At 22.3% G+C, this 17702-nt stretch overlaps 4 protein-coding genes across 4 annotated transcripts; all 4 read right to left on the bottom strand. All coding sequences in view use genetic code 6, as the record gives it.

Moving 5' to 3' along the window:
- Positions 1-861: 861 nt before the first annotated feature.
- TTHERM_00077510 (cation channel family transporter) lies at positions 862-4309 on the bottom strand (the record flags this gene model as incomplete). Its single annotated transcript, XM_001015692.2, has 6 exons — positions 862-1407; positions 1526-2062; positions 2138-2280; positions 2453-2754; positions 2811-3609; positions 3637-4309. 6 exons carry the CDS (start codon positions 4307-4309, stop codon positions 862-864), a joined length of 3000 nt encoding a protein of 999 aa, XP_001015692.2.
- A 620-nt stretch (positions 4310-4929) lies between these two features.
- On the bottom strand, positions 4930-8466 carry TTHERM_00077500 (cyclic nucleotide-binding domain protein; the record flags this gene model as incomplete). Its single annotated transcript, XM_001015691.2, has 6 exons — positions 8110-8466; positions 7677-8054; positions 6856-7394; positions 6313-6614; positions 5495-6249; positions 4930-5448 (listed from the first exon to the last, which is right to left on the bottom strand). The coding sequence occupies exons 1-6, from the start codon at positions 8371-8373 to the stop codon at positions 4930-4932; spliced, it is 2757 nt and encodes a 918-aa protein (XP_001015691.2). The 5' UTR covers positions 8374-8466.
- Positions 8467-8671: 205 nt separating this feature from the next.
- On the bottom strand, positions 8672-12767 carry TTHERM_00077480 (cyclic nucleotide-binding domain protein; the record flags this gene model as incomplete). Its single annotated transcript, XM_001015689.2, has 7 exons — positions 8672-9229; positions 9675-10441; positions 10500-10801; positions 11227-11505; positions 11730-11765; positions 11999-12007; positions 12070-12767. The coding sequence occupies 7 exons, from the start codon at positions 12765-12767 to the stop codon at positions 8672-8674; spliced, it is 2649 nt and encodes an 882-aa protein (XP_001015689.2).
- Positions 12768-13300: 533 nt separating this feature from the next.
- On the bottom strand, positions 13301-16850 carry TTHERM_000077479 (cyclic nucleotide-binding domain protein; the record flags this gene model as incomplete). Its single annotated transcript, XM_012797565.1, has 4 exons — positions 13301-13870; positions 13940-14673; positions 14727-15028; positions 15277-16850. 4 exons carry the CDS (start codon positions 16848-16850, stop codon positions 13301-13303), a joined length of 3180 nt encoding a protein of 1059 aa, XP_012653019.1.
- Positions 16851-17702: the final 852 nt, after the last annotated feature.

Raw genomic sequence — 17702 nt, 5'->3', positions numbered from 1 at the left:
TTTTTAATTAAAATTGATTGAATGTAAGATAGAAGTTAGAGAAATTCATTAATTTTTTGTTTCTATGCTTAATAATTTGATCTAGTAACATTTGTTACAAAAAAAAATAAAATTCATATATTAAATTTTTTAATCATTAAACTTGAATTTTATGTTTTATTTAATTTTATAAGTAAAACTAAAATTATTTTAGAAATAAACACTTATTATCTAATATTTTGATTAATTTAACTTTATTTTTTTTTAATGAAAAGTGATGGAGAGTGATCCTCTTATAGCCAAGATAGCAAAGAAAGTGGTTTCAAGGAGTATGTGGTTTATTAGATTTAAATGGCTAATGATTACTTTTAAAATAAATTCTTGTTTGAAATTTCATATTTCTAATTAAGAAAATTTTTTATTCAAAAAACTAAAAATATTTTTTTATCCTACATTAATCCTTAAATTTTATGAATTATTTTATTTTTATAATACTTTTTGTTTCTCTAATTAGAGTTACTATACTTTCCATCAATTTATTGATTATATATAATCCTTTATGTTTTATTAATAATTAATTAAAGGTATATTTTTTACTTTGATTAGAATTCTCTCTTTATTTGATATAGAGATAAATATATATATGCTTTGAAAACTAAAATTTGTTTATTTAAACACAGATTTATTTCTATGGTCTCAATAAATATTAAAAATACAATAAAAATTCATAAATTATAATATAGACAGATAATAACATAGTTATAAAGAGTTCTTAGAAGAATTTCAATGACTTAGGAAGCATATTAATTGAATAAATCAGTGTTAAATTTATCTGATATTTTTATGTGTGTATTAAATATTTACTGGCTTTTAGGAAAAAAATCAATCATCGTTTTTCACTCGTTTATATGGGGATTTTCTTAAGATTTACTTAGCTTTCATTTGTTAATATTTGTTGTGCTTAAGTAAAACATACTTTGAATTTCCATATTTGAAGTAATAATTCCAATCTTTTAATTAATCAAATTCCCATGGATTAAATTATACATATTCCTATTCATTACTTTTATGTTAGTCATACTATTAATTAATGAATTATTATAATAAAGGGGCTAACAGTTTTCTATTTAAAGGGATAGGATATTTCATTACCTCCCTTTTCTTTTGATTTTTTTACTTTGAATCTTCTGATTCGTTAATACTCTAAGTGCTTTATTATCTATTCAAAATATCTGAATTTATTTATGAGAATAGACTCTTTTTCTAATAATAATAATTAACCTCTTATTCAGGATTTTTTGTATCTTTTGAATTATCTTGCAAGGAGTTAAATCTTTTATGAGTATTCACTTTTAATTGTTTATAGCTTTCTCTACTACTTTTTGCTTGCGTTTCACTTAATTAGATTTTTACTGGCGAAGCTAATTCCTATTTAAAAAAAATACGAATTATTTTTAATTAATTAGTTAAAAAAAGATAAAATAAAAACTTAGTTTATTTTTTAAATAAAAAAATAAACAAATCAATAAATAAATATCATTATTACTTAATCTTCCAGATACTAAGTGAAAGTATTAATTCTCTATGTTTTCAATGAATTTAGTAAATTATTTGTTAAAATCGGAGATTATTATTGATGATTTAGTTCTCTAATGCTTGGAGAATAATCAATTTATTTTTCATCATCTTCTTCTATTACTGTAAATTCTATTCTTTATTGTAAGATTTCTTCATTTTATTTATCATCATACTCTGAATTTGTTGCTACATCATCATTTAATAGGATTGTAACTCCAATCGAAGTTAGGGTTTCTTTATTTTTACTAAATTAATGATCTTCTTAAAATTGTAAGAGAGTAGGGTCTGTATTTTATATTAGTAAAGTCCTCATATATTTAGTCCTTCTTTCAAAATGCTAACGATTTTGTTCCTACTTTTACTTTAATCCTATTTTGGAATAAATCATTTGCTTTCCAAAATGTAAGAAAGGACAATCATATATATAATGAGTGCTTTAGCAGCAGAATTTACATTTGAGTCCTATAACAGAATTTAATTAATAATATTGAATTTAGTCTTTAATCTAATGAAAAATTTAAAAATCCTTTTCATTTTCTTTTATAATTTATATCATATCATATGTTGAGATCTTTAATACCTGAGTGAATTGTGTAGAAATAGCTTGGAAAGGTTAAGATAGACCAGTAAATAGATTTGTAGGATCAATAATCTCTCCTTAATTTACCTTTAAATTTGATATGTCTACATAACTTTAATCTTTATTAGTCCTTTATATTTCAGCTAAAATTAAATATTATTAACAAATGAGCAAATGAAAAATGAAAGAAAGAAAGAAAGAATGAATGAATGAAAGAAATAAATAAATAAATAAATAAATAAATAAATAAATAAATAAATAAATAAATAAATAAATAAATTAATTAATAAAGAAAGAAAGAAAGAAATATTCTACCTTAACCCGAAATGACATAAATTAGAGCAGAATCATGATTTTTACTTAAATTGCATATAACTTAGCTGGGTAAATAGCATTCTTCTTTTGCTACTAGACTTAACTTATCTAGTGTTTCTTAGCTAAAATTTTTTGTTAGAAATGTTATTTTATTGATTAATTTCCTATTAAATTCTTTCATCAGAGAATTTTTAAGCTCTATGGATATTTTATCTAAAACTTACTGACTCTTTTTATGAGCTTTGTTGAAATTCATGTCATAATAGTTTTCTAAATTCAAATTTATTCTAGCTTAAAGACTTCTATTTATTTTATGTAATAAAACATTAAATGAATAATTTATTTTTTGCAATTTTACTAAGAAATGTGCTTTGACCTCATGAACTCATTTAGGATATTTATGTCTCTTCTCTTCTTTTCATTTTTTTCGTCTATAGCCTCAAGTATAAACCCAACTACATTTAATAAATAGCCAAATACTATTGCGGTAAAAATCATTATTATTGAAGTGAAAATCCTTTAAAGATTCGTAGTTGCTTCGTTAGATCCTGTTGTCATCAAAGTTAGTGCCCAGTAGAGAGCTTGAAAATATAATTTCCACCACACACCTTCTATTTCCAGCTTCTTAATCCAACTTTCTGATTCAAGATTTTGATCGTATTCATAGAGTGCTAGCAAATACCACAAGCATGCTAAAATATGAGCAATTAAGAACATTTTAATAATTAAATTAATCAAAGCGATTAGATAGTATTGTCGAACGACTCTGAAGAGAAACTTGTAGAATTAATTAAGTTCAGAAATAATATTAACGATCTTCAAAAATATAATAATATTTATAAGAGTATTCTACGAAGCATTTATTACAATAATCAAGGGTAAAAGATCAAAAATAAGTTTACTTTTTACATAACAAAATATAATTTCCTATCTTTCTACTACTTACCTAGAGTTGATGTAAATAGATGTGTTTAATTTGATAACTATTTCAATTACCCATAAAAAAGAAGAAATCTTGCAAAAAATAGCGTGAAATTAAAGAAAGCCTTAGAAAACTATATAGAAAGATTACTAAAAAAGAAACAAACAATTAAAAGCGATAAAGAAAAAGGAAATAATAATGCCAATATTGCTTTAACAGTCTATGATTTTTATGCCTAGCTTTCTGATTGCTCTTAATATACTTTGAATCCAGAAAATGCTTCTTAAATAAGCAGAAATCTTTGAGTTTTAGCCAAGCCTATCACTTTTGTCATTAATGAAACTTCTTATAGTACTATTAAGAGCTTAACTTCTACCTGCCATAGTGAAGGCTTTGAAAAAATAGCTGAATTTTTATTTTAATTTGATCGTTAATTTGATGTGATTGCTCAAAACTTTAGTAGTATATTATCTGCAATTTTTTAAAGTCTGATGTTTGTTGTTCATTGTACTTTGAGATATTTCCATCTTGCTTTCATTAATATTGCAGTTCTTAGAAGGACTCATAAGGTTTTATTTATAAACTGATTTTATTGTACTAATGTTGTTTTTCTTAGATAGAGCAGTTATATCATTATTAAACTTCTATTCCTTATATTAGGTAATATCTTCTTCATTAAAGAAAATAGAATTTTCTTGTTGTATTGACTGTGAATTTTGTTTTAATTTTAATATATTGATACTTTTGCTATATTCTTAGCTGTTTTAAAAATCTGCATTATAGTTGGCTGAGTTTTTTGATGAATCAGTCCAAATCGAAATATCGTCTGACATATTTTTTTATCTTAATTTAAAGGCATCATCTGTTTCTCTCTCTTTGAGAAATAGCTGTTGGTTTGTATGTAGATGGTTTTTGTTTTCCGATGTCTCATTCATTTTTAATTAAATAGCTTTATTTTGATTTTTTCTATATTTGATTTATTTTTAAATTATTTAATGTTTGTTATTTATTTATTTATCTGCTTATCAAATTGCGAGCTAGTCATATTAAAAAGTAAATAAATTCATGTACTAAAAACTTAGATTCAAACAAAAATAAACTAAAAACTGAAATAGGTTATTTTACTTTATTAAAAATTTTTTTGTTTAGGATTACTAAAAGTAATATATTAAATTAAACGAAATAGATAATTTTTCTAAACTTTTTTTGCGCTTTTATCTTCTTTTGATAAAATGGCAAACAAAATTATGGTTAAATATATTTGTTCATAATTTATGAGTTTAATTTTATTAAATAAAATAGTGTTAAGACTTATATTTATTTGCTTATTTTAATTTAAGTAAAATACAATATTTTAAAATAACTTCTCTTTTGCACATATCAATCAGGTGCTTTGAAGAAAATTTAAGAATGCTAAATTAATTAATAACTCTTTTAGTTAATAATAAAGTATTTTTAATTAATTTAAATAAAAAATAATTAAAATTAATCAAAAAAATAAACTTTAATGTGTTTTAATTTGAATTTTCTACTAAATAAATTACAAAATATAAAATCATTTTTTCATAGATTTTTTCAAAAAATCTTTGAATTTTTTATTATAAAATTTATTGTATCTTTATAAATAATTTTTGGAGTTTCCTTTACTAAAATAAAATTTATAATCTTAGAGCTTCTCAAAGGTCCAAGGATTTTCAAGCTCATCGTCTTATTATTTGTTTAAATTTTAAAATTACTACATTCTGACTACCTGTGTAAGATGACTATTCGTATTTCTTGTAAAGGTTTTATTACGATCCTTTTTTCTAATTGGCTATGACCTATCTTCTAAATCTTATGAATTGTTTAGTTAAGATGCATTATTTTAATAGAACATAGCACTTTGCTTTTTTTATGGAGATAAAACACTTGAAAAATCACAATCACTAGCTCTTACTTTATGATTAGTATCAGCATATTGTTAGATTTCAAAAGTAAATTCCATTTTTTTATTTAATACTGATTATTTACGTTTAGCCATATTTTTTAAGTTAAGATCTGCTAAATTTGCTAAGTCTATTAATTCTCCTTTTGACTTTAATGAAATTAATTATATTTTATTTTTTTTGAAATTATTTTACACTGATTTCTTCTACTTATTAGAGAATGGATTAACGATAATTGCCTGATTGCATTTTTTATTGAGGTATGTTAAGCTATAAAATATGTATAGATTTTCTTTTATCTGTTTTTATTTCAGTTTCTTAATTATCATCAGAAACTCTTTGTATCTTAAAATGTTCTTCTGCATCTGTTTATTGTGTATTAGTTTTACTTTCTAATTCATTTGTTTGTTCATCTGTTTCTTCGCTAGATACATATTCAACATCGCTATTAGAATGAACTTGCTACTTTTAAAGGTTCTCCTAGATAAATTGTCCATGCATAACATTATTTTCTGTTAGCTTTTTTTTTCTTTTAAATTTTAACCTTCGGTCATGACTTTACCTATTTTATTACTACTTCTAGCTAATTCCAATTTTTGATAAAAGGAAATATTTTTATAAATGTATCATTGGGCAATTTACTACTTAATGAGTGGAATAATTACATATACTACATGTCAATTAAAGGGAAGAATACTATTCATACATCAAAATATTATCTCTAATTTAGCAGAACCTTTCAAAATCTTTTTAGTCTCTTTTTACAATGTCAATTAAATCTTTATTAGTTATCCTAAGTATCTAAGAATATTCAGTGGATCTAAAATACCTTTACTGAGAAATTCCTGTAAAAAACTCAATTTATCCACAAATTTAACCTTCTTTAATCTAAGAATTGATGTATTAGACTGGAACACCTTGTTCCATTTAATCAAAGTAAACTACCTCAACTATTTTAATTTTTTTAAATTAAGCTCATAAAAATAAATGGCTGTTTAGTAAAATAAAATTACCTTATCCAGAAATAACATATATTAATGAAGGCTCTGTATTATGACTCTCGCTGAATATGATTTGATTTGGTAAATAAAATTCCTCTAAAGAAGAAAAGCATAATAAATCCAAAGCAGAATTGCTAAAATTTTTATTAAGTATTTCTATTTTATTGAGAATCCTTTTAATAAATTCTTTAGCAAGTGATACCTTCAAGTCTAAAGACAATTTATCTAATATCTCTTCACTTTATTAATGGAGCTTACTAGTATTCTAACTGTAGTAGTATTCTAAACTAATATTTATCTTTGATTATAAGTTTCTTTTTTTTAATTATAAATAATTATTATTATCATTATATTAAACATTTTTAATAATAGTAATGATACATAGTTAAATTAAAAGATGTATCATCCATCTTATTAAAAAACTATTTATTAATTTTTACTATTTTAAAATTAGTCCATTTATTTTAAAAATTTATTTGAAGAAAGGTTAATTTATAAAAAATATTTATTTAGATTAAACATTTTAGAAAATTATGATTTTAATTAAATTCTTACTATGAAATTTTTTTTTGTCTCATGTACTCGTTTATGATATTTATATCACTTCTCTTTTGTTCATCCTGCTTATCTATAGTTTCTAGGACAAAACCAACTATGTTTAGTAAATAACCAAATGCAATAGTGGTAAATATCATAATAAATGCTGTAAAAAAAAGCTATAAAGTAGTTGTTGCTATATTAGAACCTGTTGTCATTAAAGTTAGTGCCCAATACAAAGATTAGATGTATAATTTCCACCAATCTTCTTCCATATCAACATTATCTTCAATCCAGCTTTTGATATTCATGTAGTTAATTTCTATCAATGCAATAATATACCACATGCATGAAATAATATGGGCAAATATAAATATTTTAAATACTAAATTCACCAAAATTACAAAGTAGTACTTTCGAACAACCATGCAAAGATACTTCTAGAATTAAGCTATATCTGATAATACATTTATCGCTTTTATGAATATCAGTATTTAAACCATCTTACTACTCTAGTTGTATACTATGATGATTGGGATTAAGTCGATGCAAATTCTCTTTTATAAGTAATGTAACAGTATATCTTGTCTCTGATTGATTAACTTCTATTTGAAAAAGAAGGATGTATTTAGTTTAATTAGCAATTCAATCAGCCATAAGAAAAAAGTGAGGTATTACATATTATCAATTTAAGTCTTAAATCCATTAAATATAATTGAGAGAGAAAACAAAAAAAGAAAAATGCAATTATATGCAATGAAAAAAAAAGATAATGCTATTCCTGTGCTGCTTTAACAGTCTATTAAGGGTAAATTCAATGACTGTAAATAAGTATACACATTTTAAGTAATATCGTACTTAAATAGCCAGTTTTAGGCTTTATTATGAGAACTATCACTTTTATCATTTATATATTACCTAATTGCTTCAGTGATATATTTACTTCTACCAGATAAGGTTAAAACTCTTTAATAGTAAGTTATTTTTTGTTTTAGTTTCATCATAAATGAAATACTATCAGTAATGTTTTTATTTTTGAAATTTGAATTCATACCCTTCTGCATAGCGATTGTTTTATATTATCCATAAGATAAAGAACTCAATTTATTTTTGTCACTTTCCTTCTAACGATCTTGAGCACCACTAAATGTTTTGCTTTTAATATTACGATTAGATATCTACTATATTTGAACAATAATTTGTTCATCTTAAGTTTACTTAATTTAAAATAATAAATATTTTATTTTATTTCAGTATCTGAAAATAGTTTACTTGATTTTTTATTGATGTTTCAATTTTTTCATCTTCTTTTTTGTTATTTTATAAACCTTAGACCCTTGATTCTGCGCTATTGACGGTTCGAATATTTTCAGTCTAAGATTAAATACATGATATTTTAGAATTTTGCGTTTCACTCCAGCAAGACACATCCTATAACAAATTCAAATCTTTATATTCCTAATCTAAGTTTTATTTCTAAAATGATTAAAAGAGTCTTTGGGTGTTATATAAATTGTCTTAATCATGCGTTTCCATTCTTACTTTATACTAATTTAATGAAAGATTGATTAATTGATTGATTGATTATTCTACTTATAAATTTCTCAAGGAAATTAACAACAATTTTAATTATTTGTTCTAAAAAAATTTTAATTAATTCCTTTAATAGATTTAATAGGAATTATTGCATAATGAAAATTAAGATAATAATTAATTAGTTTATATAGGTTTTATTTCTATTTAATTGACTAAACATATAGAATATATATTTTAATAGCTATTGAATAATTTAAGTTAATTATAAATTTTATTTATATATTATATCTAGCTTAAATCAGCTATATTTGTTATTAGTTTTTTTAGTCTTTTTCAGCATTTTCATTTGAAATCTCTAGTACTTTTATATTCTCAAACCAGAATTTCCATTTTTAAAGTAATTATTATAATCTTACAATTTATCAAAATTCCAATAATACTACTGATCTCTTTCAGTCATCATTTTATGATAAGATATTTATTAAGATTTATAATTTTAAGAATTTTTGAAATTTGATTATAGGCTTGAAATTTGTTTATAAGTCAGATCATGAGAATATTGCTTTAAAGTTATTTCATGTTTTTTTTGATTCCTCTAGGCTAATTCCTCTGAGTCTATTTAAACAAGTTACTAAAAATTGCTTTGAGAGCTCAATTAATTGGTGTATGATTTTTTATAATTTCTTTAATTGATAGGCTTTTCTGTTTCAATTAATTTTAAATTTTGCTCTGATTTGGGATCTTCTTAACTAATTTCTGTTCTCCTTCTTGCCACATATTGAAATTATTTATTTTTATCTCTAAATTGAATATATTTATCTGAATCAGATTATATTATCTCAAGTGAATCTTCAGCCTATTTTACAAAATTTTTATTAATTCCTTTATCACATTGATTTTTATTTGATAATAAATTAAAAATGTTCTATTCATAAATTATTTATTTAATTAAATGGTTTTTTCTTTTCAAAATCAAGAAAAATATGAATTTTGTTATATTTTTAGTTATATTTATTAAATATTAACTCTCCACTTAATTATAAAAAATAAATTTATATAGAGTAAAATTTTTAAAATATTATTTTTTATACTTTATTTTAACTTTTATTTAGTTATTGATTTTACAAATAGTCTTGGTAATTGGTAGGGAGGATTATATTAAATTGCTAAATATGTGTTTTTTTAATGAGTTTTGGTTTAAAAATTTTTTTTTTTCAAGCTAACTCACAAAATTAAAAATTTAAAATCTTCTTTTAGACTTTGACCATTAAATTGCTACTAATAAATATATTATTGTTTACCTAGCTTTCTTCTAGTTATGAAGTGATAGAACATCTTTTCCTTTTATTTTTTTCTTATATCTTAGATGTTGTGTTGTTGTAAGAAGTCATGCTGTTTGATTTCTTTCTTTTTTAAGGTTCTAATTCTTTTTAATCTTCTTCAAGTATGGAGTATATAAAAATATAATCATTAGTTTTTTATTTTAAAGAATCCTAAGATTATTCTGATTCTGAATTAGAGTTTTCTTTATTCTGCTGGCTCAGATAATTAGATAATACTTTTAATTAATAATCCTCTATTTCAGCTTTTTCTTAAAATATAGAATATTAAATATCATTTTAATTTACTACTTAAAATTTTCTTTTGATAGCATTCTTTCGATCACTTTTTTTTCTAATTTAATTCTATGATTTCGTAAATCCAATTTTAGTGATTACAAAATTTTTTTAGAAATGAGCCATAGGACAATCTAACATTAAATGAGTATTGTAACTGCATATTTCGCATTTAATATCTAAAGAAGAATACTGCTCATAAATTTGTATTCTATCTCTAATCTAACAAAAAATTTAAAATTCTTTTGTGTTTTCTCTAACTATGCTGATGAAATCACTTCTTGATATCCTTAGTATTTGAGTATATTCAGTTGATTTTATAAAATTGTTTTAATTTACTCCAGTAAAGAAATCTATTTCACAGCAAGTATTTCCTTTTTAAATTTATGAACTAATTATTTTATTGCCATAAATTTCCTTGTTGATGTTGATATTAATTTTATTAACCTCAACTAATAATTAATTTAATAAATCAATTAAAAATTTTATTAAAAAGCAATTAACTTTTACCTTATCCAGAGACAATGCAAATTAACGAATTTTCTAAAGTTTAATACCCATCACATATAATTTAATTCGGTAAATAATATTCTTCTTTCGCAACTTAGCATAATTGATCAATAGTTTTTTAACTGAAATTATCTTTTATCACAGATATTTTGCTAATTATCTTATAATTAAATTCTTTATTTAAAGCAGATTTTAAGTCAGAGGGTATTTTATCTAAAATACTTAGACTATCTTGATGGATTTACTTTATATTTCTATTGTAATAGTACTCTAAATTTAAATTTATCTACTACTAGAGACTTCTATATTATATATAATAACAAAATAGTTAATTAAAATTTTAGAACGAACAGTGAATTCAGATTAATTAATCATTTTTGTTGATATTTCTTTTATTCAATAAAGCACTTTAAATTGAATATTTTATTAAAATAATTATCGAAATAAGCATTAAATTTATACTTTATTATAGGTAATAGCGTATAATAATAAAAAGATAAATGATTAAAATTGTAAATTCTATTTTAAATTAGAAATTTTTATAATTCTGTATTATATAGATTATTATGTTTGATCTTTTAAATTCAATCACAAAAGAACTAAAAGAAAATAATGATTTTTACAAATTTAATAAGAAAATAATCAATTAATTCATTTAAATTACTATTTTTTGTACTCCAAAATATAATCAAAATTTTAGCTAATAAAAAAACTAATTTAAATTTACTTCGATATGTTCTTTTTTCTCATGTATTCATTCAAAATATTTATGTCACTTCTTTTTTGTTCGCTTTGTTTATCAATTGTTTCAAGGATAAACCCAACGACATTTAATAGATAACCGAAAGCTATGGTAGTGAAAATCATTGTTGAGGTAGTAAAAATTATTTATAGAGTCGTTGTAGCAACATTAGATCCTGTTGTCATCAATGTCAAAGCCCAATATAAAGATTAAAAGTAAACAAGCCACCAATCTTACTTTATATCTGTTCCTTCTTCTATCCAGCTTTATCTGTGTAAAATATTAATTTCTATCATAGCAATTAAAAACCACATGCAACAAATAATGTGCGCAAATATAAATATTTTGAAAAATAAGTTGATCAGCTATACAATGTAATACTTTCTGATCAATAAGCATAAGTATTTTTAAAAAGAATTTAATTCAGACATTATATTTATTAATTTTAAGAAAATAAAAATTTAAATCAGATTATTTTATGAACTAACTGCGATTGCTAAAGGAACAAAATCAAAAGCAAGCCTCTTTTTTAAATAATGTTTAATAATTTGTTATCTTTCTGTTATCAAATGATAATCAATAAAGAGTGTGCTATTTATTTTTATTACAAACTCTATTACCCATACAATGCTCGTCAAAGAAAATATTTAATTAATTTAAGAAGCACATGCTTGAAATATAATATGTAGAGATAAAACAAATAGAAACGAACTATTGTAAAGAATAAAAAAAAACGTTAAGAACATTCCTAAATTACCTTATCCATCTATCAATTTTAAATTAATAAGTCTAAAGAAACTATCTATTACACTAAGTGGTAAAAATTACATTTATCGACTGTTGATTTAATCATTGTTCTCAAAAAAACAGCTTTTATCATTTATATATTTCTTTATCTTATTTTTAATTGATTTATTTCTACCTATTAAAGTATAGGCTCTAAAGAAATACTAAAATCTCAGTTTAATTTTAAGCATCAACCCTAAATTCATAAGAGTGGCTTTACTGTTGTTATTGTTATTATTCACAGGTAACCTAAAATTCTGCTTTATTAACTCTATATTTTGAAGTGAATGAGAAATGTCTTTATTGCAATTTTAACTCTTATCGACCTAGTTATTTCTAATTTAATTTTAAGAGTTAAGACTATTTGATCTTAGATTACTAACTTTTAATATCAAACTTTTCTTCTTTTACCCCTCATCCTTATTATGAGTTGAATAATATGGCTCTACATTCAAACTAATTTCTTCATTTTTCGTCTGCTTTAAATCAGACATGTCTTCAGTAAAAGTAATTTAGTTCTCTTTTGTTTTAAACGTCACATTGTTCGTAAAGCTTTCAATTTAAGAATGATCATGTTAACGATTAAATAAAGAATTTTATGTTTCGCTCCAACACGATATTTCCTCTGACTTATTTAAGTTCTTTAACTCAAGGTGGTGACTAAAATTTTACTACTATTGAAGTATTTATTACTGATTTTTATGTAAAGAGTCTTCTTCTAGATCTATTTATATATCCATTATTTATTTATATTTAATTTACTTTTTATTTAATCTTTAAATCTCAAAACCTAAAATTAGTTTTTTTTAATGTTCTTTTAATTCAATACTTAACACTTTTTATATTTATGTATAAAATTTTACTAAAAATAGCAAATTTTTTGCTAGAATTTATAATTATATAAATAACTTGAATGTTATATATTTAGATTTCAGTAATATAAATATTTATTAAATAATAATTCTTTCAATAATTAAATATTTAATGTATTCTGATTGAAAAATAAAATTAAAAATACTCTAAATAAATTCTCATATTTTAAGTTAAAAATTTTGTAAAAAATAAATAAAAATTTTTAAAATTTAGTCCTCCATCCAAGTACTTTTAAAATGTATTTTTTATTAAAGATTTATTGTTTGTTTAAAAAGTTAATAGATAATAGAAATATATATTTTTAAAATTAGTAAACAAAATAATAATTTATTTGATTTGATATGTTAGAATCAAAATTATTTAAATTTCTAATTATAAGATTAAAGATTTTCAGAGTATTTCAACATTCTTTTTGCATTTTAGTCTACTACGTAGATTGATTATCTTGTTTACTAATTAAATTTTTTTTATGCTTTTTTAACTATTTGCTTTAGTATTTAGAATATTTTTGTATTTTTAATCCTGAATTACCATTTTTAAAATAGAATTTATAATCTTAAAGCTTTTCAAAATTCCAAGGATTAAATAAATCTTAGTCATCAAGCGCTGTTTAGTAAGTCAACTAATGTAGCTTAATAATTTAAGAGGCTCTTACATTAAACTATTTACTATTTCTGTATTTAGACACTTCTTATTTTTTTATCATTTTTTTCTATGACTCATCCTATTCAAAATTAAAGAAATCTTAAAAATTTTATGCATTTATAATTTATTCTTTAACAGGAGATAATTTTTTGTTGCTTATTAATTTATTTGAATCTGGAGAAAATGTTTTTAAATTTATGTCAGATTTTTATGTTTCAAACGTTTAATCTATTTTTCTATTGCTAAAATTAACTTGCTGCTTGTACTTTTCCTTCTATCTGATATTTATTTCTGAGTTTAATACTCTATGATCAGATGAGTTTTCCTATTTTCAATAAAAATAAAAAGTTAAAATTAATTAAAGTAAATAAATAAATAAATATCAATCAATTACCTCATTTTCTTCTATTTGATAGTTTATGGAACATCTTTTATCCTTCCCAACTTATAAATTTTTAGAACTATTATGCTGAATTTAGCTGGTTTCTTTCTTTCTTGCTTATTCACTGTTGATTTCCTCTTGTATTGTTTCTAAATCATCATTGCCTTTTTAAAAACTTTGGCACTCAGAATCATCATATTCAGAATATGAAAGATCTCTATTTAATTATTTTATTTTTATTTATTATACTTTTAGCAAATATTCTTCAATTTGCAATTGATCAAAAAGCAAATTAAAAATCTAAGCATTCTTTTCCAAAACAAAAAAGCTTGTTTTAGGTTTTTTTCTTGCTCTCGCCACTCTCTCCTAATCCTTCGATTTTATCAATCCTATTTTTGTATTCACAGAGTGCTTTTAAATATGTACAAATGGGCATCCTTAAATTAAATGGGTGGATTATTCACAGACTTGACATTTTATTTCTACTTAAGAGTATTACTCATACATCAAAATTTTATCTTTAATTTAACAAAATTTTTCAAAATCTTTACCCTGTTCTCTTATTGAGTTTACCATATCAGAATTTGTAATTCTCAGAATTTATGTATAATCTGATGATTTAATCAAGCTAAATTAACTAATCCCTGTAAATAAATCAATTTATCCGACAATCTCTCCTTTTTTAATTTCTAGGCTGGTTTTCTTCTAAAAATCAAGATTATAAAGTTAATAACTTTCTATTTCAACTTTTTAATTAAAAAAATTTAATAAAGAAACAGGTTAAAAAATAAATTAAAACCTAATCCACTAATAACAAAAATGAGAGAAGCTTCTTATTTTTAGTTCTAGCTATGAATAACTTAATTAGGTAAATAGTACTCCTCTTTAGCCACTGATGACAATCTTTCTAGTGTTTATTCTGTAAAATTTGACTTTAAAATGGATATTTTGTTAATAATTTTTCTATTAAATTCTTTAGTCAGCTAACTCTTTAAATCTTGGGAAATCTTGTCTAGGATCATAAAACTTTCTTAATGAATTTTGCTTTTGTTACTGTTATAGTAGTACTCCAAACTAAGATTTATTTTCTGCTATAGTGCCCTTTAAATTATATTAAAGAAAAACTTAATTAAGTTATAGAAAAAATTAACTAAAAAAATCACAAAAATTTTTTTCCTGGTTTTTTAAATTGATAATCTTGCAATTTGTTTGATTATAAAGAACAAAATTATTTAATTTTAAAAATAAGTTTTCAAACTCTGCTTTTACAAAGACCTTTCAAGAAAAAATTTGTTTTAAAAATTATAAATTCTTTGATTAATTTGAAATATGAATGAATAATTGATTACTTTGATATATTCTTTTATCTCATGTACTCATTAATAACATTAATATCGGCTCTCTTTTATTCACTTTGCTAATCTACTTGTTCTAGTATAAACCCTACCACACTTAAAAGATAACCAAAGGCGATTGTAGTGAATATCATAATAAAAGAAGTAAAAATAATCTCTATAGTTGTCGAAGCTATATTTGAGCCAGTAGTCATCAAGGTTAAAGCCCAATAGATAGCTTAAAAATAAAGCAACCACCAATCTTGAGAATTATCAAATTTTTCTTCTACCCATCCATGAGAATCAAAAAAGTGTGTTTCTATGTAAGAAATCATATACCATAGGCATGAGATAATGTGTGCAAATATAAACATTTTAATGATAAGGTTAATTAGGATCACAATATAATACTTTCTCACTGTCATACATAAGTATCTTTAAAAATCCTTGAGATTTGAAATCAAATTAACCAATTTCAAAAAGGCTAAAGACAATATGATATGATTCTTATTATCTAAAGTTATTACTATCATAGGAATCAAATCAAAAATAAGTCTTTTTTTAACATAAAAAGCTATAATCTCTGACCTTTGAGTAATTAATTTTGTTTTAATAAATAGAGTACTATTCATTTATACTAAACTTTCTATAACCCACACTATAAAAGTAAGTAAAAAAACTCTATAAATGTAAGTAGTAAACCCTCCAAAAACCATCGAGAGCGACAAAAATAAATAGAAAAAGCTGTTATAAAGTATCAAGACAAAAGAAATAACTTTACTTTTGTTTCCTTGACTATCAATTATTCCTAAATTGATCGCTTTTGCAAAATTTTCAAAATGGTAAGTTGGAATGAAAGAAGAAATAAAAGCCAATATAACATTCTGCTCTATTATATAGTCGCTTTTATCATTAATAAACATTTTGATATGATTATTTATTTATTTTTTACGACCTAAGTCAGTAAAACCATTAAAGAAATAAGAAAATCTCTTTTTAACCCAAAACATATGTTTTATTAAACTTAAATTTTGTCCTTGCTACAAAATCTTTTTTTAAAGGACAATTGATTTTTCACATAAATTTATTTTGGCTTTTTAACAATTTTATTATTAGCCCTGCAAGTGATGGTCTTTGTAAATTCTATAAGTGGTTTCGATACCATTAGGAAAGCTATTATTTCTTAGGCGATTGCTTAACAGTGAAGAAATAGACTACTTTGAAATACATGCATTTTGCTAGTGCATTACTTAAGAATTAGAAACATCCTATTGCACTTTCTAGTTGATACACGATGTGTTAATTTTTTCTAAGTTTAAGAGCATATCCATTTAAACACTTGAGTTATCTTAAACTTTTTCAGTGTGAATAACAGATAATTCTTTCTCCTTACATTAATCTTACTCAAAGGCTATTGATTTTTATGTTTCGCTCCAACAAGAAACGTCTTCCTACTTTATTAAATCTTTTATTTCTCTATTTTCACAAGATGTTTATTGATATTTCATTAACTTCAACTGATTTTTATGAAACAAATCGTTATCATCTTCTACTTTTGGACTTATTTTATTTGATAGATAATCTTACATTAATTTAAACTATTCTTATTTTGCCTTATCAATTTTTATTTTTTTTTATTTCAGAAAAAAATAATTAATTAATATTAAACTGAAAAAAGTTTGATTGTTTTATGCCTATTAATTTAACTAAAGAAGAAAGAAAGAATGTTATTATTTATTTTACTCTGTTTTTCATGAATAAAAGTAAAAATGTTAATTTTAAATAATACAGAGAATCAAATTATTTAAAAAATATAGTAAATCATAGCAATTAATATTATCAAAAGGTAATACATAAAAAATTTAAGAATTAAAGGTTTAATTTTACATATCAATAATTAACAATAGAAAATTTAAAATCTCATTTCTATGTATTATATAACCTCATTTATTTACACCACAAAAACTTTACTTAGAAGGGCTATGTGACTCTTTTTGGTTTAAATTTTTATTTTACTAAGAAAAAATTTTGAAGTGGAAAAAAATGAGGATTAATAGTTAATTATGTTATACTAAAAGTTTTCATGTTAAATTGTTAGAAGTCAAAAAAAATTATTTGTTTTAAAGAGATTATTTTTAATGAATGTCAAATATCATAATAAATTAAAAAATTTTTCATTAGATCAGTTATGGAGTAAATATTTATATAATTTAAAAAGAAAGACATGTTTTTAAATCTTCTTTGTTTCTAAAATAAAAGAAATAAAGTAGAAATAGGTTTTTTGTTTCTAAAGTGAATATTGATTTTAGTAATAAATAAATAAATTAGATGAATTATTTTTTTGATTTACAGCTGATTTATTAAATAAGAATTTTTAACTTAAATTTGCATTAACTTTTAATTTAAATAATTAAAAATTTTAGAAATAAAATAATCTAAGA

Source organism: Tetrahymena thermophila, assembly GCF_000189635.1.
Source record: "Tetrahymena thermophila SB210 genomic scaffold scf_8254650, whole genome shotgun sequence".
NCBI classification, from domain to species: Eukaryota; Ciliophora; class Oligohymenophorea; order Hymenostomatida; family Tetrahymenidae; genus Tetrahymena; species Tetrahymena thermophila.
Note: the sequence above shows the minus strand (reverse complement) of the source record. Positions and strands in the feature narration are given on the sequence as shown.